The sequence below is a fragment of the Zootoca vivipara genome, chromosome 16 (genome assembly GCF_965207765.1).
Source record: "Zootoca vivipara chromosome 16, rZooViv2.hap1.1, whole genome shotgun sequence".
Lineage (NCBI taxonomy): Eukaryota > Metazoa > Chordata > Lepidosauria > Squamata > Lacertidae > Zootoca > Zootoca vivipara.
In genome coordinates this window covers 37991780-38018924 of record NC_142599.1, presented here as the reverse complement: position 1 = coordinate 38018924, position 27145 = coordinate 37991780, and the positions used below count along the sequence as shown (strand labels likewise).

Genomic DNA, 27145 nt, shown 5'->3' with positions numbered 1-27145 from the left:
CAAGTAATGTGTACAGAAATGTATATTATAGATCAGGCATAGGCAACCTTGGCTCTCCAAATGTGTTGGAACTACAACTCCCATGATCCCTAGCTAACAGGGCCAGTGGTCAGGGATCATGGGAGTTGTGGTTCCAAAACATCTGGAGAGCCAAGGTTGGCTATGCCTTTTATAGATGCACATATAACGGGAAATAAAACCCATATTATATTGGTTTTGCAAAATGGTTTTGCCTAAGATCTACCTTTGGGAGAGGGCTTTGTATTTTTCCCCTCTTTGCATTTTCCTTTCCTTTCTTTGCTCTAAACCGGCACAGTGCGACTCGGGGAGTAGTGCCGGAAATGGAAATCGCAGCCGCAGAAGCGATTTCCAGCACTGCGGAAATCTGCAGAAGCCATTTCCGGCGCCCTAGACATGGGCAGCATGATGCCGGAAATACTGGTAGCTTCTGCGCATGTCCGGCCCATGTCCAGCCCACAGCCGGAAAACGTTGCTGACGCCTGGGCTATACTTTCCTAAGACCAAGAGAAAGGCTGCCCAAAAACAAAGGTTCCCCTTCCCTCCTGCATTCCTGTTTCACCTACTCCACATAAAAAAACACCAGCGCCACCTATCAATTTAGATTTTACACATATCCAAAAGCAGGTTCTGTGGCACAAAAGGCAGTGCTTAATAATCATAATCATAATAATTCTCTAGAAATCTCACCAAGGTCTGGAGGTATCTGGTGGTTTGGAGGAATTGAATTAAACTTCGCCAGCTATACAAGATGTCACATGCTATGGAGTCCTTTGCTGTATTTTTTGGGTGTCTAGCAGGGGTTCCCAAACTAAGGCCTGGGGGCCGGATGCGGCCCAATCGCCTGCTAAATCCGGCCCACGGATGGCCCAGGAATCAGCATGTTTTTACGTGAGTAGAATGTGTCCTTTTATTTAAAATGCATCTCTGGGTTATTTGTGGGGCATAGGGATTCGTTCATATTTTTTTTCAAAATATAGTCTGGCCCTCCACAAGGTCTGAGGGACAGTAGACCGGCCCCCTGCTGAAAATGTTTGCTGACCCCTGGTGTCTAGGAATGAATTGTCACATGTTACGTTGGTCATGTTACGTTAGTCACATTTCATTTGCCAGAAAACCTCTTTTACACAGTTTTCAAATAAACATTACTATCGATTTGGCACTTGGCCATGAAACCTTAGTATAGCGGCACAAAAAGAAGAAAAATGGATTCATACTTTCAGAGGAAAAGCTTGCCCACATTACAGATAAGTTCTTGAGGTTGCAAAGCTGTTACATTGGCTACATCTTTTTTTAAAAAACAAAACAAAACACACACACACAATAAAAAGTAAACATTTAAACAACCTAGGGCATAATGATTTATTGTTTTTGTAGGGAGGGATCAAGGCAGTTAAGAAACAGCTTCATGTTAATTGGAGTTACATAATAGTCAAATCACATGCATATATATATATATATATATATATGCGCAAAGAAGCTGCAAATGTTACATAGGTCACGACAGAATCACCCATCAGTTCTAGAAGTCATAATTTGGGAAGCGGGACTTCTTGTCAAAACAGTTTTCCCTGGCGGCACCACTCTTTCCACAGCACTCATGGTGCGCCATCTTTACTGCGCTTTGCTTTTCGCACATCTTGTTCAGGACGGCAGACCACTGGACCAGGAGGGAGACAGATGAAAGGGTCAATAAGATGGCTAACTAGGGTTTCATAATCTGGGCCCAAACTCAGAGCCTCTTTTTAATATGTATCCAAATGTCTGTCTTGCAAGATGTGTGTGTGGGTGTGGATTTGCACTCAAAGCAGCAACAGGTTGAGAAGAGGGCAGCTTTGGGTCGACTGCAGAGCACTCTGTGTACAACTGAATCCTAATTGCCTTCCCAATCACTTCCCATCACTCTGCCCGGACACTGAGATCCATCGCCGAGGGCCTTCTGGCAGTTCCCTCACTGCGAGAAGCCAACTTACAGGGAACCAGGCAAAGCAGGGCCTTTTCGGGAGTGGCACCCGCCCTGTGGAACGCCCACCCTTCAGATGTCAAGGAAATAAACAACTATCTAACGTTTAGACGTGAAGGCAGCCCTGTTTAGGGAAGTTTTTAATGACTGATGTTTTACTGTATTTTTAATCTTTGGTGGAAGCCGCCCAGAGTGGCTTGGGAAACCCAGCCAGATGGGCGGGGTATAAATAGTAAATTGTTGTTGTTGTTGTTGTTGTTGTTGTTGTTGTTGTTATATTGTTATTGTTATTATTAGTTGGGAAACAAAGGCACTCTTGTCAGGAGCAAGGACTAGTATCAAAACTGCAAACTTGTCTTAATTCGGGAAGGGGTGTGATCAGGGCCAGAGCGAGCATTGAGGCAAACTAGGCAACTGCCTAGAGCGCCAATACGGAGGGGGCGCTGGCCAGCCTGCCCCCCCTTGCCCGGTGCCGCTCCGTTTCTTTTACGCGCCCCACAGCCAGCCGGGGAGGAGGGAGACGTTCCTTCTAGCCGGCTGGCTGTGACGCGGGCGGAGGGAAAGCCCCAGAGCCGTGCAAAGCATTTGGCCAACTTTCCCTCTGCCTGCCCCACAGCCAGCCAGGGAGAAGGGAGACGGCCCTTCTCGCTGGCTGGCTGTGGGGCGGGTGGAGGGAAAGCCCCAGAGCCGTGCAAAGCATTTGGCCAACTTTCCCTCTGCCTGCCCCACAGCCAGCCAGGGAGAAGGGAGACGGCCCTTCTCGCTGGCTGGCTGTGGGGCGGGTGGAGGGAAAGCCCCAGAGCCGCGCAAAGCGTTTGGCTGGCTTTCCCTCCACCCGCCCTGGCGATCGCGGAGGGGGAGGAGGGGATCGGAACAGCCCGATTTCGGGCTGATCCTGGTGCCACCTCGCTCTGCTCCAGCAGCTGCGCGCGGGCCATCGCCGCCTGGGGGGAGGGGGAGGCAGGATCAGCAATCGCCGTTACCATGCCCCCGACAATAACTCTCTCTCTCTCACACACACACACACAAACACTTCCTTCCTTCCTTCCTTCCTTCCTTCCTTCCTTCCTTCCTTCCTTCCTTCCTTCCTTCCTTCCTTCCTTCCTTCCTTCCTTCCTTCCTTCCTCCCTTCCTTCCTTCCTTCCTTCCTTCCTTCCTTCCCCCTCTTTCTTTCACTCTCTCTTAACCCTTCCACCCACCCATCATTCTTTCCTTCCTTCTCTCTCTTCTCTCCCTCCCTCTCTTTCTTTCTCTATTGCCCCAGCTTCAGCTCCTTCCGAGGGCTTCTGCTGGCAGGACTAGTCGGCTGAATCTGGCCCACATTGTTTGGAATTAATATGATTTATGAAGTAGGAAATTGGCATGCATCTAGTACCTAAAGTCATCATTACATCAAAGTAAAACTGGGGTTTTCCTAGGAATATTTATAGAAAAGAAACAGCTCCTTCTTCAGTAGCACCTCCCAACTAAACGTGGAACTAAAGGAGGTTGATAGTCAATAACTGGACAGTTCCTCTGCAGCTGTATTTCCTGAATAGCACCATTTTGGAAGAAACCCAAATATTCTTGCAAAATTGATTCTCTCTCACACCCTCCCCCCTCCTTCCCTTTCTCTTCCTCTCTCTCTCTCTTTCACCCCTTCCTTCCTTCCTTCCTTCCTTCCTTCCTTCCTTCCTTCCTTCCCTCCCTCCCTCCCTCCCTCCCTCCCTCCCTCCTTCTTGAGGCTGTCCTCAAGGTCTGCTTGCTTTACAGGGAGGTGAGAGGAGGGATGGGAACCCCTTCCACCCCTCCTCCCAGCCTTTTAGAGGAGGAAAACAATATATATATATATTTCTTGTTTTCCGCCTCTAAAAATGAGGTGTGCCCTATGGTCGGGTGCGTCCCATGGAGCTAAAAATACGTAGGTTCAGGATGTCACTGCTTTACACCCACCCGCACCCCCCCTTCCAAAGAAAGAAAGAAAGAGCCCTAAACGGCCTCGGTCCAGTATACCTAAAGGAATGTCTCCATCCCCATCATTCTGCCCAGACACTGAGGTCCAGCGCCAAGGGCCTTCTGGCGGTTCACTCACTGCAAGAGGCCAAGTTATAGGGAACCAGGCAGAGGGCCTTCTCGGTAGTGGCACCCGCCCTGTGGAACGCCCTCCCATCAGTTGTCAAAGAGAAAAACAACCAGCAGACTTTTAGAAGACATCTGAAGGCAGCCCTGTTTAGGGAAACCCCACAAGGCCCCCATATTAAAGCAGCTGCCATATTTGTCAGGCCAAGGAGGAAAATGGTAAGCACTCACTGCTTTCTCGGAGCAAGGGAGCTGCGCCTTTTCCTTGCAACACTTGCCCAGTGCGACTCCCAGTTCGATGAGGACATCTGCCTTGCCGTAGACGTTTGAGCGATCTGAGTCTTTCAGGCCCTGCGGCAGCTTCTTACTCCCATCCTTGCAGATGTTCCCGATATTCTTGGCAGTGGGGCGGGCAGGTGGGAATTTGTCTTGCCCACCTTCAGCATTCACTGGGGAAAGTGAGAGAGAGGGAGGGATAGAAATCAAACGACGCTCAATCACACCTCACCTGCCTTAGTTGAGAAATACTCTTTACAGAATATGTGGGCGAACAGCACTTTTGCTTGTTGCTCCGAAGAGCTTTTGATGTGGGCGTTAGCTGCAGTTAGGATTTTAGTAGCCCAGCAATGTTTCTAGGGTGAGCAGAGGATCCAAAATGTTTTTAGGCCACCTGGTGAGATTTTATTTCCTACGCTTTTTAGGGAAACTTTTAATGTTTAATATACTATTGTATTTTGATATTCTCTTGGAAGCCGCCCAGAGTGGCTGGGGAAACCGAGCCAGATGGGCAGGGTATAAATAATAATAAAATTATTATTATTATTAATAATAATATTAGAAAAAAGGTGGCAAGGTTACAAGTCTTTCAAAGGATAGCTAAGAGCAGCCACCCCCTGACCCCACTAGGCCCCCATATTAAAGCAGTTGCCATATTTGTCAGGCCAAGGATGAAAATGGTAAGCACTCACTGCTTTCTCGGAGCAAGGGAGCTGCGCCTTTTCCTTGCAACACTTGCCCAGGGCGACTCCCAGTTCAATGAGGACATCTGCCTTGTCGTAGACGTTTGAGCGATCTGAATCTTTCAGGCCCTGCGGCAGCTTTTTACTCCCATCCTTGCAGATGTTCCCAATATTCTTGGCACTGGGGCGGGCAGGTGGGAATTTTTCTGGCCCATCTTCAACTTTTATTGGGGAAGGTAAGAGAGAGAGGGATGGAAATCAAAGACGCTCAATCACACCTCACCTGCCTTAGTTGAGAAATACTATTTACAGAATATGTGGGTGAACAGCACTTTTGCTTGTTGCTCCGAAGAGCTTTTGACATGGGCGTTAGCTGCAGCTAGGATTTTAGTAGCCCAGCAATGGAAAAAACCTGGAAAATCTGCCTTTGGCCGAGCGGTATAAGAACTTCTGGACTTTGGCTATTGCGAGGGAAAAAAATCATAGAAACTCTGTGTTTCTAGGGTGAGCAGAGGATCCAAAATGTTTTTAGGCCACCTGGTGAGATTTTATTTCCTACGCTTTGATCTTTAAAAAACCCTTCCAGTTTGTCATTGGTATGAGCTCTTGTGTGCCTGAAGAAGTGTGCATGCACACGGAAGCTCATACCAATGACAAACCTAGTTGGTCTCTAAGGTGCTACTAGAAGGAATTTTTTTGTTTTGTTTTAAAATTGGATAGTTAAAAGATTCTGCGGACGTGTATAAATAAGTACCTATTAAAAAAAGGAACCAGGAGGGGGTGTTGGAGGAAGTAAATTAAGATATATGGTTTTGATTGTGATGTTCTTTGTGTGTGGGTGGGTTTTTTTTGTTATCATAAAATTAATAAATTTTGTTATCATAAAATTAATAAATTGTATCAAAATACAAGAAAAAAAGAAAGAGAAAGGCAGCAAGATGATTGTTCTAGGCCTTGTGTGTCTGTGTGCATGCTTGCGTTCACAATGCAAACAATCTTTCTCTCGCCCTCCTTATCTCTCTGTTATTATTCATTATTCCATTTGTTCACTGCTTTCTACCAAAGTCTGAAAGCGGCATACAAAGCAATAAAATACATAGTAATACCAATTCAAATCAAATACATTGATTTATTCATATATGATTTTCTTTTGTTGCACAACCTAAAATTTCTAAATGACCGTTTTCCAAAGAAACTAGCCCCATTCCCCAGCACGGATAGTAGTTAGAACAACAACGACTGTCTCACCTGCTCCACCTACAGGTATAGGTCGCTGGTACATAGCTGTAGGGAGAATCAGAAAAAGAGAGAGATAATGATACAATAAAGATTGGTGTTTTGTCTTGCTTTTTTAGAAAATTATTATTAGTAGTAGTAGTAGTAGTAGTAGTATTAATCACCCTCCCTTTCCTCTCCAAGGAACCCAGGTCAGCAAACAGAAACACGAAGCTAAAATAGTGTAAATCAGTTAGATCGTTCTTTAAAAAAACCAACAACCTCAAAACCAATTACTGCACACTTGAAAGTATCTAAAAGCAGCTTCAGTTAAAATATTCTTAAAGCCTTTAAAGCCAAAAACATTGCTCCATCTAATGACTGCAGCATTGCTACAGGACTCGGTGTTGTGCGCAGAGGCTGTAGCCTGCTATGCATGCAGAAGGTCCCAAGTTCAGATCCTGGCATCTCCAGGCGGGGCTTGGAGAGACTCCCTGCCTGAACACTCAGACACACACACACACACACACACACACACACACACACACACACACACACACCGTTAGGGGGACCAGTGCTCTGGCTCAGCACAGGCAGCTTCCTGTGTTCCTGTTTGAAGCAGCCCTTTCTCCAGAACCATGAGGACTGGAGACTTATCTCCGCTTTTTATCTCAGACACCACCACCCCTCGCCAAGTCCCAGGTTTCTTCCTTCACTTCTCTCTCTCAAATTTTCTTTTCTTGTGTGATAGGCAGCATAAGACAACTCTCTCTCTCTCTCTCTCTCTCTCTCTCTCTCTCTCTCTCTCTCTCTCTCTGGCAGGGTGGGAGAGGGCAGGCTCATTTAATTTAACTTGATTTACTTTTAAAGACATTTTTAATTTGGGTTTTATACACAGAGAGAGAGGGTGGGGTGGGGTGGGGAAGCGACTGGGGGCATGGTCGCTGACTCAGTGGTGGCTGGTCAACTTCAGACGTGTTTGGAGGAAAAGGAATATCTGGACCCCCTTTCCACCTGGCCTTGATGCACTGCCTGGCAACCTCTGAATAACGTCTGCCCTGCCCTGATGCTTGGGGAAATCAACACTGTGTCACCATCTTCCGAGAAGGCTGCCTTGCAAGAGGCCATTCTGAAGCCCACCCCCACTGTGCCAGCTTGCAGATCTCGCTTGGCAGGCTCTCTCCTTACCCCGCGGAACATCCTGCAGGCGTTTACCCTAGTCTGGAACAAAGAAAGGGAGTGGGAAGCAAGCAAGCGAAATCTCAACTTGTAGTTAGTGATGGATTCTCTTTGTAGGCATACCTGAGCCTGGAACAGATTGCCCCTGGATGAAAAAAGAGACCAAGAGAAGAAGGACTTGCATCTTCATAGTCATATCGAAGTCGGACGGAGTTGGCTTCTCTCTCCTGGTTTGCGATTCTGTCTCCAGACAGTTCCTCTCTGCTCCTTCTTCTCCTTCTCTCTGCTATAGTTGCTGCTGGTTTTATAAGAGAGCTATCCCTAACCCAGAAAAACATACAGTACAGTGCTCCTTTATCTGTTCAGGGAAGTTTTTAATGTGTAACATTTTAATGTATTTTAAATCTTTGTTGGAAGCCGCCCAGAGTGCCTGGGGAAACCCAGCCAGATGGGCAGAGTACAAATAATAAATTATTATTATTATCTATGATAAGTTTTCCAGACAACGGCAAAGATAAATAGAAGAGAGAACATGATGAAATAATATAAGACAAAGGAGGGCTTTGGGGGTTGCATGTAAGAATGATCAACTGTTGCTAAGTGTACCCAAAATACAATTCTGTTTAAAGGTCTGTGTTGGCTTAAGGGACTTTTTAATAAAAAACTTCTTTTATCCTTTCACGTGGCAGCTGATCTCCCTTGAGTTTGCAAGCCACAGAGACTCACATTAAGACTAGGAGGTGCAAGAGAAAAGTTTATAAATAAGTAATCTCCCCCTCTGCCCAAAAGAAAAAGTCCTATGGGGTAACTATGAAGATAAAATGTTTTGAATGGTGGGGGGTGGGGGGGAGTCAGGATCTCTACAGTGATACCTCAGGTTACGTACCTAATTCATTCCGGGGTGCTGTACGTAACCCGAAAAGTATGTAACCCGCCTGATGCGGTTTAGTCCTGCTGGCCACATGACCCAGAAAGCTGTCTGTGGAAAAATGCCGGCTCCCTTGGCCTGAAAGCGAGATGAGCACCACAACCCCAGAGTCACCTTTGACTGGACTTAACCATCCAGGGGTCCTTTACCTTTACCTTTACCTTTACCATACATGGAAACTTCTACAATACCACTTTAAACAGTTCCAGCTTCTCCCAAACCATCCTGGGAGCTGTGGTTTGTTAAGGGTGCTGAGAGTTATTAGGTGGAGACCCTTATTCACCTCCCAGAGCAGTTTAATGACCAATGCCTCTCCCCAACAAAGTGTAGTTCTGAGAGGGGGAATGAAATTATCAGTAATTTCAGCAATTTAAAACCTTTTGAAAATCAACAACTAGCTAAAAACCAGATCGAAGCACATGCCCCCCTCCCATGTTCTACATACACGTCCAGGTAAGGTAAAGGTAAAGGGACCCATGACCATTAGGTCCAGTCGTGGACGACTCTGGGGTTCCGGTGCTTATCTTGCTTTACTGGCCGAGGTAGCCGGCGTACAGCTTCCGGGTCTTGTTGCCAGCATGTCTAAGCCGCTTCTGGCGAAACCAGAGCAGCGCATGGAAACACCGTTTACGTTCCCACTGTAGCGGTACCTATTTATCTACTTGCACCTTGACATGCTTTTGAACTGCTAAGTTGGCAGGAGCTGGGACTGAGCAATGGGAGCTCACCCCGTCGCAGGGATTCGGACCGCCAACCTTCTGATCAGCAAGCCCAAGAGGCTCAGTGGTTTAACCCAAAAACATTTTTAGCAAGTGCCCCAAGGAGGACAGTGAAGAAGGTCCCTTGCCTGATGTCAATCAGCAGGGAGTTCCAAGTGATGCAGAACGGGTATTATTACAGGGCAGCTGTAACAATGCCGGTTCTGCGGATTGGAGAGGTCAGGGGGGGACATAGAGGGGGCAAGGCAGGCACACTGGTGTTCTGATAAGAACATTGTCTGGCCTTCTTATGACAGCCATACACAGCCCTCCCCCCCCCAGCAGGTTGCCAGGATAAATGGACTAGGTTTGCCTCTCTTATAAGAATTTGAGGGGCCCTGAGGACCCAGAGAAGTGAGGGTTCTGACCCAGGAGGACTCCAGGAACCCTGGCAAGAGATATGGTTAAGGAGCTCTTACCGACGGCAGATGACAGAGACCACACCAGGACTCCCAAAAAGCAAGGCGATTTATTCCAAGACAGAAAAACAAAAAGCTGTTGCAACAGCGGTTCCCCCTCACGTGGCAAGATGGAGCGAAGAACCCTGAACAAAGGGGGCTTACAACTTTTATAGTATTCCTTCCCAATGTTACCAAATGACAAGAAAAGGGCGGGAAACAGCAGGGAGCAGGAGCAATCAGGTAAGTATCACAGGCGTGGGCACACACAAACACACACCATCCGGCCCACAGAGGGAGCTCTGCTGGAGTGAACTGGCCCAGGCGAGGTAAACCTTGCCAACCCCTGGACTAGGACCTGGGAGAGTTCCAGGCCCCAAATTCCCACTCTGCCAGTGGAACTCACCGAGACAAGGTGAAATGCCTGCATTGGGCGGCAAGATCCACTGCGGCAGCAGATCCCAGAGTTGATCTTTCTCTTCCCCCTGACCTTGGTCTTGATGTAGATCTTCCCCCACCCCTTCTTCCTGGAGGGGAGGGGAGGGGAGTGAAATAGGAATTTAGGGGGTTGGGTGACCCAGAAACAACTAGGTTCTGACCCAGGAAGAGTCCGAGAACCTGACAAGGAGACCAGTTTACAGAGCTCCTTGGTGGAGTAAAATGACAGGGACCACACCAGAGCATCTAGAAAGCAAGGCAGTTTATTTCCAAGTAAAAGAAAACTGTTGCAACGGGGTCCTTCCCTCACGTAGCAGGACGGAGCGAAGAACCCAGAACAAAGGAATTTCCAACCTTTTATAATATTCTTTTCCAATGTTACTCAATGACAAGGAAAGGGCGGGAGACAGTCAAGTAGAACGCAATCAGGTAAGTACAAAGGTTTGATAGGTTTTTCGATGGGGGGGACCTTAGGAAGACAATTGGGGTGATGGTCCTGATAATGAGTATGCATACATTTTATTCGTTCAGTGCGAAAACCATCGGTGACACCTGCGTGTCAATAAACTTGTTTTTCTTCACTGAGTTGTGTATTGGTGTCATTATTATTAGACAAGCTAGATGGCGCTGTGGTAAAGGATAACTGTCAAAGCATGGGGAAAACACAGAATCCTGCAAGGATCTTTTAACATGGGGAGACTTGGGTGAATGCAAAACTATAATATAGATTAATAATCAGGGTTTGATACTAGGTAAAGAAACAAGTACATCTAATAGTTACATAAAAGGAATACAGAGATACAATAAGTAGTGACATGGGAAAGGTTACATTTTAGCAATATAATATATACATAGTTTAAAACGACATTTTAACAACTTGAAAGTCTCAGAGTTTTACAGAAACACATATACGAGAATACATTCAAAAGAAACCCTTGTCCCCTTAATATAATGAAATAGATAAATTCATACAAAACATAGCTTTATTCAGGCAGAATTAAAGAAAGATTTAGATTCATCAAGTCTCCTTCCTGGGAGGAAAAACGCTTGGGGCAGAGATAAAGAAGGGGGGTTGGTGCGAAATGCGCATTTGCTGTTGCGCCAGACCTTCCTGAGTTAAGGCATCATTATGTATGTTCCTGGAGGAGTTTGTAAAAGAGCTTAGGCGATAGTTATGCAAAAGAGGCGAGGCGTATTCCGGTGATGGTCTGGGGTCAAGTGGGAATTATTCCTCCTGTTGAGCAAGGGATAGCCCTTTCTTGACCTCTGTTTCTGGTAAGGAAAAATGGCTCCTGTCAGGTCAAGGCATCATTCCCCTCTCTGTACATCTGTGGACCCCTGAGAGCAGTGCATGGTGTTCGATTTCCTACAACATTTCCCCTCTCTGCGGCTTACTTTTTATTTATTAAAAATTATTGCCGCACACCGACGTTGCGTATTCTCCCCTTCGGAGGAAGCATGTTCTAGCACTTTGGGATAAGCATTTTCTCAATAGTGGTCTATGCTTTAATTTATCAGGATGGTTCAGCAATGATTGAAAATTGCATTCTGCTTTGTTTCTGCCTTTTTGTGTGTTCTCAGGTGTCAAAGTTAGCTTTCTGGCCCCACACCTCTAACATACTCACAGCAACAACTCCTGGCGAAATCCCCTTAGGGCTTTTCTTTTGACCATCTCGCCTTGTCCCTGGCATAAGGTTTGGACACGTCGTGAGAGAAATGTCTTTGCCTTTGCCTTCTATGGGATTGGGTTATTATTTATTTGGCATTGGTCTTGCACTCTAGGAAAGTTGCTCAGTTGTTCTAAGGGGACCAGAGAAAGTTCATTGCACCTGGGATACATGGCCAATCAGAACTGAGGCCAATTAAAATTTAGATAGCGCCATGGTTTTCAACTTTTCAAACCAATCCGCAAAAACCATTATAAAAAGGGCAGTTGTCCAAATAGGTCAATTTAATTCTATAAGGAATCATTCCTGGTAAATCAAGGCATATACACCTTCTTGTATCTGCTGTTTCATGGATCCTGAAACTGCTCCTTGGTAAAAAGAATTAAACAATTTAAAATGTGTAGAGAAGGTTGGGACATGGAAAAGTGGTCCTAAATTGATGTAACCTAAATATTGGACTACTCAATAGCCTGATCTATTAGAAAACATGAGAATCCTCTATTGGGTGTGTAAGGAATAATACACTATAACATAACTTACTATACATTAAACATAGAAAAACAATTACACACAAAATTCCCCCCTTTTGTGGAAGTGACATTTACATTTACACAAAAATAGTTGAATGTTTCTGCATAAGATCACACAACACAAAACATTTATATATCAGTTGCATATCTTGAAGTCAAGCCTTGCTGCTTTTACTTATTCTTTCAATCCTAAATCAAAGTCTTGGGGTTAGAGAGATAACATGTCCTTGCAATTCAACCTTTCCCCCTTCTGTCAGTCCATATCCCTTTGGAATGAGATTGTTGTGGCCACTTTGAAAACTCTGGTGTCTGTTGTTGCAGGTAATAAAGCCATACACAAACCGCTGCTTAACTGTCCTTTGAAATTTGTACTTCTCTAAATTTTGCAAAGCTGTTCTCCGCCAAGTAATGTGTACAGAAATGTATATTATAGATCAGGCACAGGCAACCTTGGCTCTCCAGATGTTTTGGAACTACAACTCCCATGATCCCTAGCTAACAGGGCCAGTGGTCAGGGATCATGGGAGTTGGGGTTCCAAAACATCTGGAGAGCCAAGGTTGCCTATGCCTTTTATAGATGCACATATAACGGGAAATAAAACCCATATTATATTGGTTTTGCAAAATGGTTTTGCCTAAGATCTACCTTTGGGAGAGGGTTTTGTATTTTTTTCCTCTTTTCATTTTCCTTTCCTTTCTTTGCTCTTATTGCTGTATTTTTATTTAGACTAGTTTGTTTTTATTAAAAAGTTGAATGTTGAAAAGTACCAATGACAATTTTATACAAAAAAAGAAAGGAAATTGTTTGTTAGGCGATCATTTGCATAGCAAGTCAACCATTTCCATTGATTCCTATGGGGAGATTTCTAATGAGTTCCCAACCATGGAATTCTGGTGCCAAAATGAAGAAAAAGCCTGTGAAAACCCAGGGGGGGAAACACACTGAAAACTTTGTAAAAGTCAAACAAGGAAGAGGGGGGGGGAATGCTCTTTTTTCCACCGATCTCTCCCTCTATGGTTTCTGGCAAAAGAGTGGCTGCAGACCAGCAAAACACCCCAAAATAAATCTTGTCTAAGGGCTGCTTATTTATTTACAGTACTATGTACAGGTCTGGTTGTTGGGATATCTGCATCTGTGGTATGTATAGCGAGGTCTGGGTATGAATTCCTTGTGTCTGATTAAGTGAATTTTCATATAGAGAGCATTTGAATAGCAGAACTTGTGTGCACAATGCAAATTATGATTAAACAGGGGTGGGCCCTCCAGATATTGCTGGATTCCAGATGCCACCATCAACCCCCCCCCCAATTGTTGGTAGGGCTATACCATACATCGGCAACCTCCGGCCCATGGGCCAGATATGGCCCACAAAAGCCATTTATCTGGCCCACGAGCTGCCCGCTCGGCAAGTCCCCCGCACGCTGCACTAAACTGGCACAGTGCGGCTCGGGGAGTCGCCGAGTGGTGCTGGAAATGGCGCCTGCGCAGTCGTTGGAAATCACGTCTGCGCAGCCGCAGAAGCGATTTCCGGCAATGCGGCCATATGCAGAAGCCATTTTCGGCGCCCCGGACATGGGCAGCGTGGTGCTGGAAATACGGTAATAATGATGATGATGATGATGATGATGATGATGATGATGATGATGATGATAATTCTCTAGAAATCTCACCAAGATCTGGAGGTATCTGGTTTGGAGGAATTGAATTAAACTTCACCAACTACCGGTATACAAGATGTCACATGCCATGCTATGGAGTCCTTTACTGTATTTTGTGGGTGTCTAGGAACGGATTGTCACATGTTACATTGGTCATGTTACATTGGTCACATTTCATTTGCCAGAAAACCTCTTTTACACAGTTTTCAAATAAACATAAAAAAACACACACACACAAAAGTAAACATTTAAACAACCTCAGGCATAATGATTTATTGTTTTTGTAGGGAGGGATCAAGGCAGTTAAGAAACAGCTTCATGTTAATTGGAGTTACATAATAGGCATGTGCAAAGAAGCTGCAAATGTTACATAGGTCCCGACAGAATCACCCATCAGTTCTCGAAGTCGTAATTTGGGAAGGGGGACTTCTTGTCAAAACAGTTTTCCCTGGCGGCACCACTCTTTCCACAGCACTCATGCTGCACCATCTTTACTGCGCCTTGCTTTGTGCACATCTTGTTCAGGACGATAGACCACTGGACCAGGAGGGAGACAGGTGAAAGGGTCAATAAGATGGCTAACTAGGGTTTCATAATCTGGGCCCAAACTCAGAGCCTCTTTTTAATATGTGTCCAAATGTCTGTCTTGCAAAATGTGTGTGTGGGTGTGGATTTGCACTCAAAGCAGCAACAGGTTGAGAAGAGGGCAGCTTTGGGTCGTCTGCAGAGCACTCTCTGTACAACTGAATCCTAATTGCCTTCCCAATCACTTCCCATCACTCTGCCCGGACACTGAGATCCAGTGCCGAGGGCCTTCTGGCAGTTTCCTTACTGCGAGAAGCCAACTTACAGGGAACCATGCAAAGCAGGGCCTTTTCAGTAGTGGCACCCGCCCTGTGGAACGCCCACCTTTCAGATGTCAAGGAAATAAAAAACTATCTAATGTTTAGATGTGAAGGCAGCCCTGTTTAGGGAAACTTTTAATGTTTAATATATTATTGTATTTTTAATCTTTGGTGGAAGCCGCCCAGAGTGGCTGGGGAAACCCAGCCAGATGGGCAGGGTATAAATAATAAAATTATTATTATTATTATTATTATTATTATTATTATTATTATTATTATTATTGAAAGAAAAAATATGGAAAGATTACAAGTCTTTCAAAAGATAGCTAAGAGCAGCCACCCCCTGACCCCACAAGACCCCCATATTAAAGCAGTTGGCATATTTGTCAGGCCAAGGAGGAAAATGGTAAGCACTCACAGCTTTCTCGGCGCAAGGGAGTTGCTCCTTTTGCTTGCAACACATGTCCAGTGCGGATCCCACTTCGACGAGGACATCTTGCGTGCTGTAGACGTCTAAGAGATCTGAGTCTTTCAGGTCCTGGTAGTGCGACAGCTTCTTACCCCCACCCTTGCAGATGTTCCCGATATTCTTGGCAGTGGGGCGGGCAGGTGGGAATTTTTCTGGGTATCCTTCAACTTTTTTGGGGGAAGGTGAGAGAGAGAGGGATGGAAATCAAAGGACGCTCAATCACACCTCACCTGCCTTAGTTGAGAAATACTCTTTACAGAATATGTGGGCGAACAGCACTTTTGCTTGTTGCTCTGAAGAGCTTTTGACATGGGCGTTAGCTGCAGTTAGGATTTTAGTGGCCCAGCAATGGAAAAAGCCTGGAAAATCTGCATTTGGCTGAGCGGTATAAGAACTTCTGGACTTTGACTTTTGCGAGGGGGGAAATAATAGAAACTCTGTGTTTCTAGGGCGAGCAGAGGATCCAAAATGTTTTTAGGCCACCTGGTGGGATTTTATTTCCTACGCTTTGATCTTTAAAAAATTCCTTCCAGTACAGTGGTACCTTGGTTTAAGTACACAATTGGTTCCGGAAGTCTGTACTTAACCTGAAGCGTACTTAACCTGAAGCAAGCTTTCCCATTGAAAGTAATGGAAAGTGGATTAATCCCTTCCAGACAGGTCCGCAGAGTACTTAAACTGAAAGTACTCAAACCGAAGCGTACTTAAACTGAGGTTACAGGTAGGTAGCCATGTTGGTCTGACGTAGTCAAAATAAAATAAAATAAAATTCCTTCCAGCAGCACCTTAGAGACCAACTAAGTTTGTCATAGGTATGAGCTTTCATGTGCATGCACACTTCTTCAGATCCGCATGCACACGAAAGCTCATACCAATGACAAACCTAGTTGGTCTATAACAGGCATCCCCAAACTTCGGCCCTCCAGATGTTTTGGACTATAATTCCCATCTTCCCCAGCCACTGGTCCTGTTAGCTACGGATCATGGGAGTTGTAGGCCAAAACATCTGGAGGGCCACAGTTTGGGGATGCCTGGTCTATAAGGTGCTACTAGAAGGAATTTTTTTATTTTGTTTTAAAATTGGATAGTTAAGAGTACAGTATAAGATTCTGTGGACGTGTATAAATTTATATATATATATAAAAGGAACCAGGAGGAGGAGTTGGAGGAAGCAAATTAAGATGTATGATTTTGATTGTGATGTTCCTTTTTTGTTTTTTGTTACCATAAAATTAATAAATTGTATCAAAATGCAAGAAAAAAAGAAAGAGAAAGGCAGGAAGATGATTGTTATAGGCCTTGTGTGTCTGTGTGCATGCTTGCGTTCACAATGCAAGCAATCTTTCTCTCGCCCTCCTTATCTCTCCGTTATTACTGTATTCATTATTCCATTTCTTTACCGCTTCCTACCAAAGTCTCAAAGCGACATAGAAAACAATAAAATACATAGTAACACCACTTCAAATCAAATCAAATACATTGATGTATTCATATATGATTTTCTTTTGTTGCACATTAAAGTTTTGTGTTTTGTCTTGTTTAACTCTCTCTCTCTCTCTCTCTCTCTCTCTCTCTCTCTCTCTCTCTCTCTCTCTCTCTCTCTCTCTCTGCAGGGTGGGAGAGGGCAGGCTCATTTAATTTAATTTGATTTACTTTTAAAGACATTTTTAATTTGGGTTTTATACACAGAGAGAGAGGGTGGGGTGGGGTGGGGAAGCGACTGGGGGCATGGTCGCTGACTCAGTGGTGGCTGGTCAACTTCAGACATGTTTGGAGGAAAAGGAATATCTGGACCCCCTTTCCACCTGGCTTCAGGCCTGATTTGGTACCCAAAGAGCCTTGATGCACTGCCTGGCAACCTCTGAACAACGTCTGCCCTGCCCTGATGCTTGGGGAAATCAACACTGTGTCATCATCTTCCAAGAAGGCTGCCTTGCAAGGGGCGATTCTGAAGCCCACCCCCACTGTGCCAGCTTGCAGATATCACTCGGCAGGCTCTCTCCCCGTGGAACATCCTGCAGGCGTTTGCCCTAGTCTGGAACGAAGAAAGGGAGTGGGAAGCAAGCAAGCAAAATCTCAACTTGTACAGTGGTACCTCGCAAGACGAATGCCTCGTGCAACAAAAAACTCGCTATACAAAAGCGTTTTGCATTGCGCGAGGCGTCTCGCAAGATGAAGTTTTCTATTGCCGTCTATTGCCGCACTTCGCATGATGAAGCCGCTTTTTGCACCTTTTTCGTGTGTTTTTTCCGGTCGCGCGACCGCGCTTCGCAAGACGAAATTTCCGCTAGAAGAAACGGCTTGTGGAACAAATCAATTTCGTCTTGCAAGGTACAGTACCACTGTAGTTAGTGATAGATTCTCTTTGTAGGCATACCTGAGCCTGGAACAGATTGCCCCTGGACGAACCAAGAGACCAAGAGAAGAAGGACTTGCATCTTCATAGCCATATCGAAGTCGGACGGAGTTGGCTTCTCTCTCCTGGTTTGCGATTCTGTCTCCAGACAGTTCCTCTCTGCTCCTCCTTTTCCTTCTCTCTGCTATAGTTGCTGCTGGTTTATAAGAGAGCTATCCCTAACCCAGAAAAACATACAGTACAGTGCTCATTTATCTGTTCAGGGAAGTTTTTAATGTGTAACATTTTAATGTATTTTAAATCTTTGTTGGAAGCCGCCCAGAGTGCCTGGGGAAACCCAGCCAGATGGGCAGAGTACAAATAATAAATTATTATTATTATCTATGATAAGTTTTCCAGACAACGGCAAAGATAAATAGAAGAGAGAACATGATGAAATAATATAAGACAAAGGAGGGCTTTGGGGGTTGCATGTAAGAATGATCAACTGTTGCTAAGTGTACCCAAAATACAATTCTGTTTAAAGGTCTATGTTGGCTTTAGGGATTTTCTTTATAAAAAACTTGTTCTTTTATCCTTTCACGTGGCAGCTGATCTCCCTTGAGTTTGCAAGCCACATAGACCCACATAAAGACTAGGAGGTGCAAGAGAAAAGTTTATAAATAAGAAATCTCCCCCTCTGCCCAAAAGAAAAAGTCCTATGGGGTAACTACCGTGTTTCCCCCTTTTTAAGACGTAGTCAGAAAGTAAGCCATGGCAGCATTTTTTAGCATTAGTGAGATCTAAGACACCCCCCGAAAATAAGACATACCTCCATGCGAGACCGCCGAGCGCCCCAGCCAGCCAGAGGGGCCTGGAACTGGCTGCTGTTGCTGCAGAGAACGCATGGAGTGCCCTGCAGCGCCTGGCCTCTTCTTTTCTTTTCTTTTTTTTTTGGGCTGCCCGAGGCCTGCCGCCCCGCCACCGGAACCGGCGGTTGCAGAGCGGAGCGCTCCGAAGCAGCGAGCGCTCAGAGCGCCCTGCAGCGCCTGGCTTCTTCTTTTGCGGGGGGGGGGGAGCTGCCTGAGGCCTGCCGCCCCGCCGCCGTAACCGGCGGCTGCAGAGCGGAGCGCTCCAAAGCGCCGAGCGCTCGGAGCGCCCTGCAGCGCCTGGCCTCTTCTTTTTTTGGGGGGGGGGGAGGAGCTGCCCGAGGCCTGCCGCCCCGCCGCTATAACCGGCGGCTGCAGAGCGGAGCACTCCGAAGCGCTGAGCGCTCGGAGCGCCCTGCAGCGCCTGGCCTCTTCTCTTTTTGTTTGGCTGCCCGAGGCCGGCGGCTGCAGAGCGGAGCGCTCCGAAGCGCCGAGCGCTCGGAGTGCCCTGCAGCGCCTGGCCCCTTCTTTTGGGGGGAGAGCTGCCCGAGGCCTGCCCCCCGCCACCGGAAGCGGCGGCTGCAAAGCGGAGCGCTCCGAAGCGCCGAGCGCTCGGAGCGCCCTGCAGCGCCTGGCCCCTTCTTTGGGGGGGAGAGCTGCCCGAGGCCTGCCCCCCGCCGCCGGAAGCGGCGGCTGCAGAGCGGAGCGCTCCAAAGCGCCGAGCGCTCGGAGCGCCCTGCAGCGCCTGGCCCCTTCTTTTGGGGGGAGAGCTGCCCGAGGCCTGCCCCCCGCCGCCTGAAGCGGCGGCTGCAGAGCGGAGCGCTCCGAAGCGCCGAGCGCTCGGAGCGCCCTGCAGCGCCTGGCCTCTTCTTTTGGGGGGAGAGCTGCCCGAGGCCTGCCCCCCGCCGCCGGAACCGGCGGTCTGCAGCGCCGAGCCAGCAGCCTGCCGCCTCGGTGCCGCGCAGAGCGCCCAGCAGCACCCCGAACCAGTGGCCTGGCCCCTCCGAGGAGGCCTTAAGGTACCGTACAAGACATCCCCTGAAAATAAGACACCGTGTTCTTTTTTGAGTAAAAAAAGTTATAAGACGGTGTCTTAAAAAAGGGGAAACACGGTATGAAGATAAAATGTTTTGAATGGTGGGGGGGGAGAGTCAGGATCTCTACAGGGATACCTCAGGTTACGTACCTAATTCGTTCCGGGGTGCTGTACGTAACCCAAAAAGTACGTAACCCGCCTGATGCGGTTTACTCCTGCTGGCCACATGACCCAGAAAGCTGTCTGTGGAAAAATGCCGGCTCCCTCGGCATGAAAGTGAGATGAGCGCCGCAACCCCAGAGTCGCCTTCGACTGAACCATCCAGGGGTCCTTTACCTTTAACCTTTACCTTTACCATACGTGGAAACTTCTACAATACCACTTTAAACAGTCCCAGCTTCTCCCAAACCATCCTGGGAGCTGTGGTTTGTTAAGGGTGCTGAGAGTTATTAGGTGGAGACCCTTATTCGCCTCCCAGAGCAGTTTAATGACCAACGCCTCTCCCCAGCGAAGGGTAGTTCTGAGAGGGGGAATGAAATTATCAGTAATTTCAGCAATTTAAAACCTTTTGAAAATCAACAACCAGCTAAAAACCAGATCGAAGCACATGCCCCCCTCCCATGTTCTACATACACGTCCGGGTAAGGTAAAGGTAAAGGGACCCCTGACCATTAGGTCCAGTTGTGGACGACTCTGGGGTTCCGGTGCTTATCTTGCTTTACTGGCCGAGGTAGCCGGCGTACAGCTTCCGGGTCTTGTTGCCAGCATGTCTAAGCCGCTTCTGGCGAAACCAGAGCAGCGCATGGAAACACCGTTTACGTTCCCACTGTAGCGGTACCTATTTATCTACTTGCACCTTGACATGCTTTTGAACTGCTAAGTTGGCAGGAGCTGGGACTGAGCAATGGGAGCTCACCCCATCGCAGGGATTCGAACCGCCGACCTTCTGATTGGCAAGCCCAAGAGGCTCAGTGGTTTAACCCAAAAACGTTTTTAGCAAGTACCCCAAAGAGGACAGTGAAGAAGGTCCCTTGCCTGATGTCAATCAGCAGGGAGTTCCAAGTGTGGCTGAAGCCCTTCTAAATCATCCAGTCCAGTGCATACAAATGCAGAACGGGTATTACAGGGCAGCTGTAACAGCGCCGGTTCTGCGGATCGGAGGGGTCAGGGGGGCATAGAGGGGGCAAGGCAGGCACACTGGTGTTCTGATAAGAACATCATCTGGCGTTCTTACGACAGCCACACATAGTCCTCCCCCCCCCCAGCAGGTTGTCAGAATAAATGGACTCAGTTTGCATCTGTTCTTGTTGCCCTCTGCCTGCCTGCCCTCTTCCAATTCAACTCTTCTCTCTTTAGAAACCAGTGTTATAAGAATTTGAGGGGCCTTGAGGACCCAAGGAAGTAAGGGTTCTGACCCAGGAGGAGTCCGGGAACCCCAGCAAGAGATATGGTTAAGGAGCTCTTACCTTTTACCCTTTTAAGGTTAAGGAGCAAATGACAGAGACCACACCAGGACTTCCAAAAAAAGAAAGGTGATTCATTCCAAGACAGAAAAACCGGATTCAAAGCCAGAAAACCAAAAGCTGTTTCAACAGTGGTTCCCCCTCACATGGCAAGACGGAGCGAAGAACCCTGAACAAAGGGGGCTTCCAACTTTTATAGTATTCCTTCCCAATGTTACCAAATGACAAGAAAAGGGCGGGAAACAGCAGGGTGCAGGAGCGATCAGGTAAGTACAAAGGTTGATAGGTTTTCCTATGTGAGGACTTCAGTAGGACAATAGGTGTCATGGCTCTGATAATGATTATGCAAACATTTTATTTGTTCACAGGATGGAATCTCATCAGTAACACATGTCTTGAATAAACGGGTTTCCTTTACTGAGTTGTATATTGGTGTCATTATTCTTAGACAAGCTAGATGGCACTGTGGTAAAGGGGAACTGTCAAAGCGTGAGGGAAACAAGGGATTCTTCACAGACTTTTACCATGGGGGTAACTTAATTGAATATAGGAATGTACAGTAACTCTAAAAGATTGATACATAGGGTTTGATTCTTGGAAAAGGAAACAAGTACATTCGTTACATACATAAAGGAATACAGAGATACAATAACTAGTGGTGTAGGGAAGGTTACGTTCTAGCAATACAGATATATACGCGTTTTGAAGAAGACGTTAATAAAATACTTTAAAGTCTTGAAGTTTTCCAGCATAAAGGTAAAGGGAGGTAAAGGGAGGTCCAGTCGTGACCGACTCTGGGGTTGTGCGCTCATCTCGCATTATTGGCCGAGGGAGCCGGTGTATAGCTTCCAGGTCATGTGGCCAGCATGACAAAGCCACTTCTGGCGAACCAGAGCAGCACACGGAAACGCCGTTTACCTTCCCGCTGTAGCGGTTCCTATTTATCTACTTGCATTTTGACGTGCTTTCAAACTGCTAGGTTGGCAAGAGCTGGGACCAAGCAACGGGAGCTCACCCCGTCACAGGGATTCGCACCGCCGACCTTCTGATCGGCAAGCCCTAGGCTCAGTGGTTTAACCACAGCGCCACCTGGGTCCAGCATAAGACATATAAAAAGAATACTTTCAAAACTCTTGCCCTCTTAATACAATCAAACACATAACTTCCTACAAAAACATAGTTTTATTGGATCAATTTAAAGAGGGATTTAAGGTCCGGCAAGAGCTTCTCTCTGGGAAGGAAAATACTTTGAGGTGGAGATTTAGCAAGGAGATTGGTGTGAATGTGCAGATACCATTGCTGCAAGATCTTTGCAAGGCATATTGTTGGAAAGATTGCAAAGGTGCTCAGGTGACATTTATGCAAGGGGAGGTGAGAACGTTTTCCGGAGACAGTCTGGAGTTGAGTTGGGGATTTTCCCCCTCCCCCCCCCCACAAAGAGATGACTCTTCCTCAACCTTTTTCCCTGGTCTGAAAAATGGCTCCTGTCATGTCAAGGCAGCATTCCCCTCTCTGTACATTTGTGGTCTCATGAGTGTAATGTATAAGGTTCAATTCTCCACGACACATCCGCTCTTGTCACCCTCTGCCCACCTACCCTCTTCCAATTCAACTCTTCTCTCTTTAGAAACCAGCCATTGTTATAATGGCTTTGGAGTGGCGGGGGCAATGCCGGGTGTTGTGGAGAGGGGTGGGGGGGGGGTGGATCAGCCCCCCCCCCCCAGCCAGGGGGCCATTGTGTAGTCCAGGCCTAGGAGGACCCTCCCCTGTGATCTTAGCCTGGGTTTTTCTAACACGCACACTGTGTGTTTCTTTCCCCTGTGAACTTTGTGGCCTGAAAGGGGGATGTGTTGTTAAAAGGGGGCCTTGTATCAGCTGCACGCTGTTTGCCTGGGATGGGTGCCCACCCTTCTGGCCGAGCTGCCCGGTGCGCAGCCCCACCCTCCTCCTCGATATGTTACCATGAGGCCCCCGGGACTGTTTGCTTTAAGCACAGCGGGTGCCAAGTCCCTCACTGCCATCGTGCAAAGTTTCATTCGCCCACTCCTGCACACACACACACACAAAACAAGTCCGTTCTCTCGCCATTCCAAAACAAAAGGAACTGGGATTATTTTGGTCGCTGGAAAAAACAGGTCAGCCTTGAAACAACAAGCCAAGGATTAGCTCACCGGCACGTCTTCTTAGAACAAAAATAAAATAAAATAAAATAAAATAAAATAAAATCCAAATCTGTGTGCGAGGGGAAGGTCCCAATTCTGAGATGGATCAGTATATGATATGGTTGGTTTTTCACTGCCCAAAGGGGCTGAAGCCATAGGAGAGCGTCTCCCCACTTTCCTTCCCAACTCTGGGACAGTCGGACCCTCCAAAATTAGTGTTGGACTAGGGCAGAGGTTGGCAACCTAAGGCTCATGGGCCACAAGCGGCCCACAGGGGTCATTTAACCAGCCCACAAGATACTAAAGTGGCGCAGCATGGCGTGGGGACTCACTTCTGTGGTGCTGGAATTCACAACTGCACAGGCGCAGACACCGAAAATCACGGGCGTGGGCGCTCACACACACACACCATCCGGCCCACAGAGGGATCTCCGCTGGAGTGAACTGGCCCAGGCGAGGTAAACCTTGCCAACCCCTGGACTAGGACCTGGGAGAGTTCGAGGCCCCAAATTCTCACTCTGGAAGATCTGGAGGTATCTGGTTTGAAGGAATTGAATTAAACTTTGCCAAGTATATAAGATGTCACATGCTATGGAGTCCTTTGCTGTATTTTGTGGGTGTCTAGCAGGGGTTCCCAAACTAAGGCCTGGGGGCCGGATGCGGCCCAATCACCTGCTAAATCCGGCCCACAGATGGCCCAGGAATCAGCATGTTTTTACGTGAGTAGAATGTGTCCTTTTATTTAAAATACCCGGTACATCTCTGGGTTATTTGTGGGGCATAGGAATTCGGTCATATTTTTTTTCAAAATATAGTCTGGCCCCCCACAAGGTCTGAGGGACAGTAGACCGGCCCCCTGCTGAAAATGTTTGCTGACGCCTGGTGTCTAGGAATGAATTGTCACATGTTACGTTGGTCACATTTCATTTGCCAGAAAACCTCTTTTACACAGTTTTCAAATAAACATTACTATCGATTTGGCACTTGGCCATGAAACCTTAGTATAGCGGCACAAAAAGAAGAAAAATGGATTCATACTTTCAGAGGAAAAGCTTGTCTACATTACAGATAAGTTGCAAAGCTGTTACATTGGCTACATCTTTTTTAAAAAAACACACTGGGTGAATATGCTCCATGGCAGGGACCCCCCCATGAGGAGCCTCGCTGCAGCATTCTGCACCTGCTGGAGTTTCTGGGACAGCTTCAAGAGCAGCCCCGCGTAGAGCGAATTACAGTAGTCCAGCCTGGAGATGACACATGGATCACTGTGACCAGGTCAGGGCGGGAAAGGTAAGGGACCAACTGCTTAATGACACATTTCTACATCCCTTTACTAAAGAAACCCAGTCTTACATCAGGGATACAAAACATATTATAACCCTTATTGAAAATTTGCATGTCACTCCACATAGTATAATTGCTACATGGGATGTTTCGTCTCTATATACCAATGTACCTCTGGATATAGTAAAATCTCAAATCCAAGAACTGCTAGTTGATCACAATCAGCCTTCTCCACCAGTGCATTTTTAATGGAGATTCTAGATTTAGTTCTATCTATCGAAATAATTTTTTCAGGTTTGGTTCGAAGTACTTCATTCAAAAACAAGGTATAGCCATGAGCTCCAAATGTGCTCCCAGCGTGGCTAAGATCTTTATGAGAAATTTTGATTTAGGACACATTGTTCATAATAACCTATACAGTGAATACATTTTGTTTTATGGTCGATATATAGATGATTTGATATTTATATTTTCTGGGGATATTTTTGAACCGTTCAACCATTGGATCAATAGTGTAAGTCCACACTTGACCTTTGAAAGAACATCAAGCCCACATTTTTTACCTTTCCTTGACCTAGAAATTTTTGTGGATCAATCAAGAATTAAAGTGCTTCCTGATATGAAAAGTACAGATAGAAACTCCTTACTACATTATAGATCTAATCATCCCAAACATCTCTGAGATAACCTTCCTTTAGGTCAGTTTCTAAGATTGAAACGCAATTCATCGGACTCACAGGACTTTAAAGCCCATTTAAAAATACTTTCTGCATCTTTATTTAAACCAGGTTATCCAAATTCTGTAATAACAACTGTCATCCAAAAAACACAATTAAGAGAGAGGTCGGCCCTTCTTACATCTGGTTCACATGTTAATATAAGATCTCTGTGTATTTACGCTTCCCTAGAATATAAACATATGACTTTCGAAATCGAGAAAATTATTAGGCGACATTGGCATATTCTTAAGGACATCCCTGGGTGTGATATGATTCCCCTTTCTGCCAAACGATGCACAAAGTTATTAAAAGATATATTGGTGCATATGGGTTTAAAACAGGCATCCCCAAACTGCGGCCCTCCAGATGTTTTGGCCTACAACTCCCATGATCCCTAGCTAACAGGACCAGTGGTCAGGGATGATGGGGATTGTAGTCCAAAACATCTGGAGGGCCAAAGTTTGGGGATGCCTGGTTTAAAATCTACACTCACACAATGCACGTTGTCTAGTCCTCCACGTGGTTTTTTTTTTAAGATGTGGGCATTGTACCTCCTGTAAATATGCACTGCAGGTAAAAGACTTTACCAACAAAGAAGGTTTTAAGTTCGTTTTACAGGCATTTGCCACAGGTGCTACTCCACATGTAATTTACGTGATTAGATGTCCCTGTGGGTTGTTGTATGTAGGTCATACTCTCAGACCTATCGAAGTAAGAATATCAGAGCACCGATCTAGATACTCCTTTAGTACAACATTTTATTGAAGCATCTCATTCGGATGAGAACTTGACATTTTTTGTAATTTGGACATATTTGGGTCCTGTAGAACGAGCTAAAAAAATCCTCCTGCAGAAAGAAACTAGATTTATTTTCTTACTTAATTCCTTACATCCCTCAGGTCTGAATACTGAAACTGATTATAGTTACTTTTTATGAGTTTGTACTAATGTTTATATGCACACCACCTGAGCATGGACCAAGTTTGTTTCACTTCTGTGGGCCATATGGGTCACTTTAAGAAATAAATTTTGTATCTGTGGATTGCTATTACCTTAGATCTGGAGATTGAAATTGATTATAGTTGTGTATGAGTTTGTATAAATGTTCACATGTATAACACCTGAGCATGGATTTAGAATCATAGAGTCATAGAGTTGGAAGAGACCACAAGGGCTATCCAGTCCAACCCCCTTTAGTTCGTTTTACTTCTGCTGTGCCAATTGGGCCACTTTAAGAAATAAATTTTGTATCTGTGGATTGCCAACACCTGTAACTGAAATCAATATTGTGCCTGTCCATATAACCCCACATTGCAACAGTTGCTGTTTATTGCAGCTACTACTATGCTTGGGACCCTTGTACCTACGGGACCGCCTCTGGTATGCCCTGCGGAGGACCTTAAGGTCCACAAACAACAATATTCTGGAGATCCCGAGCCATAAGGTGGCTAGATTGGCCTCTACTAGGGCCAGGGCCTTTTCAGTATTGGCCCCAACTTGGTGGAACGCTCTTTCACAGGAGACCAGGGCCCTGCGGGATTTGTCATCTTTCCGCAGGTCCTGCAAGACAGAGCTGTTCTGCCTGGCCTTTGGGCTGGACTTAGTCTGACCCCTGTGTTTTTCTTCCCTCATGGTTTGGATTTATGGACTACTTGAAATGAGGCTGCATTTTAAATTTTAATATTGTATTTTAATCTGTATTTTAATTAATTGCTTTTTATGTTTTATTGTAATTTTATTGGTGTTAGCTGTCCTGAGCCCGGTTTTGACTGGGGAGCGCGGGGTATAAATAAAAATTTATTATTATTATTATTATTATTATTATTATTATTATTATTATTATTAGACCCACAATCTTGTTACATCATATATGGCAGGCATCTCCAAACTTTGGTCCTCCAGATGTTTTGGACTACAATTCCCATCATCCCCGACCACTGGTCCTGTTAGCTAGGGATCATGGGAGTTGTAGGCCAAAACATCTGGAAGGCCGAAGTTTGGGGATGCCTGATATATGGTATGTACAGTTGTTTATAGTACTGTATTTATATTATTCTTCCTGTTAAAATGTGAGAGACTACGACATTGTATTTATTTGCATTACTCAGAACTTGTACCACTGATGAAGCCCAGAACGGCGAAACAAGGCCAATATTCTGGAAATCCTAGTCTAGACTCTGTGAAAGGATTCTG

General features: G+C 46.0%; 1 protein-coding gene and 1 long non-coding RNA gene across 3 annotated transcripts; both read right to left on the bottom strand.

Moving 5' to 3' along the window:
• Positions 1-1368: 1368 nt before the first annotated feature.
• LOC118076263 (extracellular matrix protein 1) lies at positions 1369-8053 on the bottom strand. Of its 2 annotated transcripts, XM_088659673.1 has the most exons (4): positions 7516-8053; positions 6247-6282; positions 5008-5219; positions 1369-1678 (listed from the first exon to the last, which is right to left on the bottom strand). In XM_088659673.1, the coding sequence occupies exons 1-4, from the start codon at positions 7586-7588 to the stop codon at positions 1541-1543; spliced, it is 459 nt and encodes a 152-aa protein (XP_088515799.1). In that variant the 5' UTR covers positions 7589-8053; the 3' UTR covers positions 1369-1540. The 2 variants fall into 2 exon arrangements, 1 of the variants encoding a protein (XP_088515799.1); XR_015947473.1 differs by lacking the exons at positions 5008-5219; positions 6247-6282; positions 7516-8053 and adding an exon at positions 4271-4484.
• A 6980-nt stretch (positions 8054-15033) lies between these two features.
• LOC132591298 (uncharacterized) lies at positions 15034-20851 on the bottom strand. Its single transcript, XR_015947472.1, has 3 exons — positions 20791-20851; positions 17462-17658; positions 15034-15251 (listed from the first exon to the last, which is right to left on the bottom strand). It is a non-coding gene; the product is annotated as an uncharacterized LOC132591298 (long non-coding RNA).
• Between the last annotated feature and the right edge of the window lie 6294 nt (positions 20852-27145).

Bases quoted from the DNA above. Each gene is read 5' to 3' on its own strand.
- LOC118076263 (XM_088659673.1), bottom strand. From the start codon at position 7,588: ATGACTATGAAGATGCAAGTCCTTCTTCTCTTGGTCTCTTTTTTCATC. The intron at 6,283-7,515 runs GTATGCCTACAA...TTCTCCCTACAG, and splicing joins GCAATCTGTTCCAGGCTCAG to CTATGTACCAGCGACCTATA. The intron at 5,220-6,246 runs GTGAGACAGTCG...CCCCAATAAAAG, and splicing joins TATACCTGTAGGTGGAGCAG to TTGAAGATGGGCCAGAAAAA.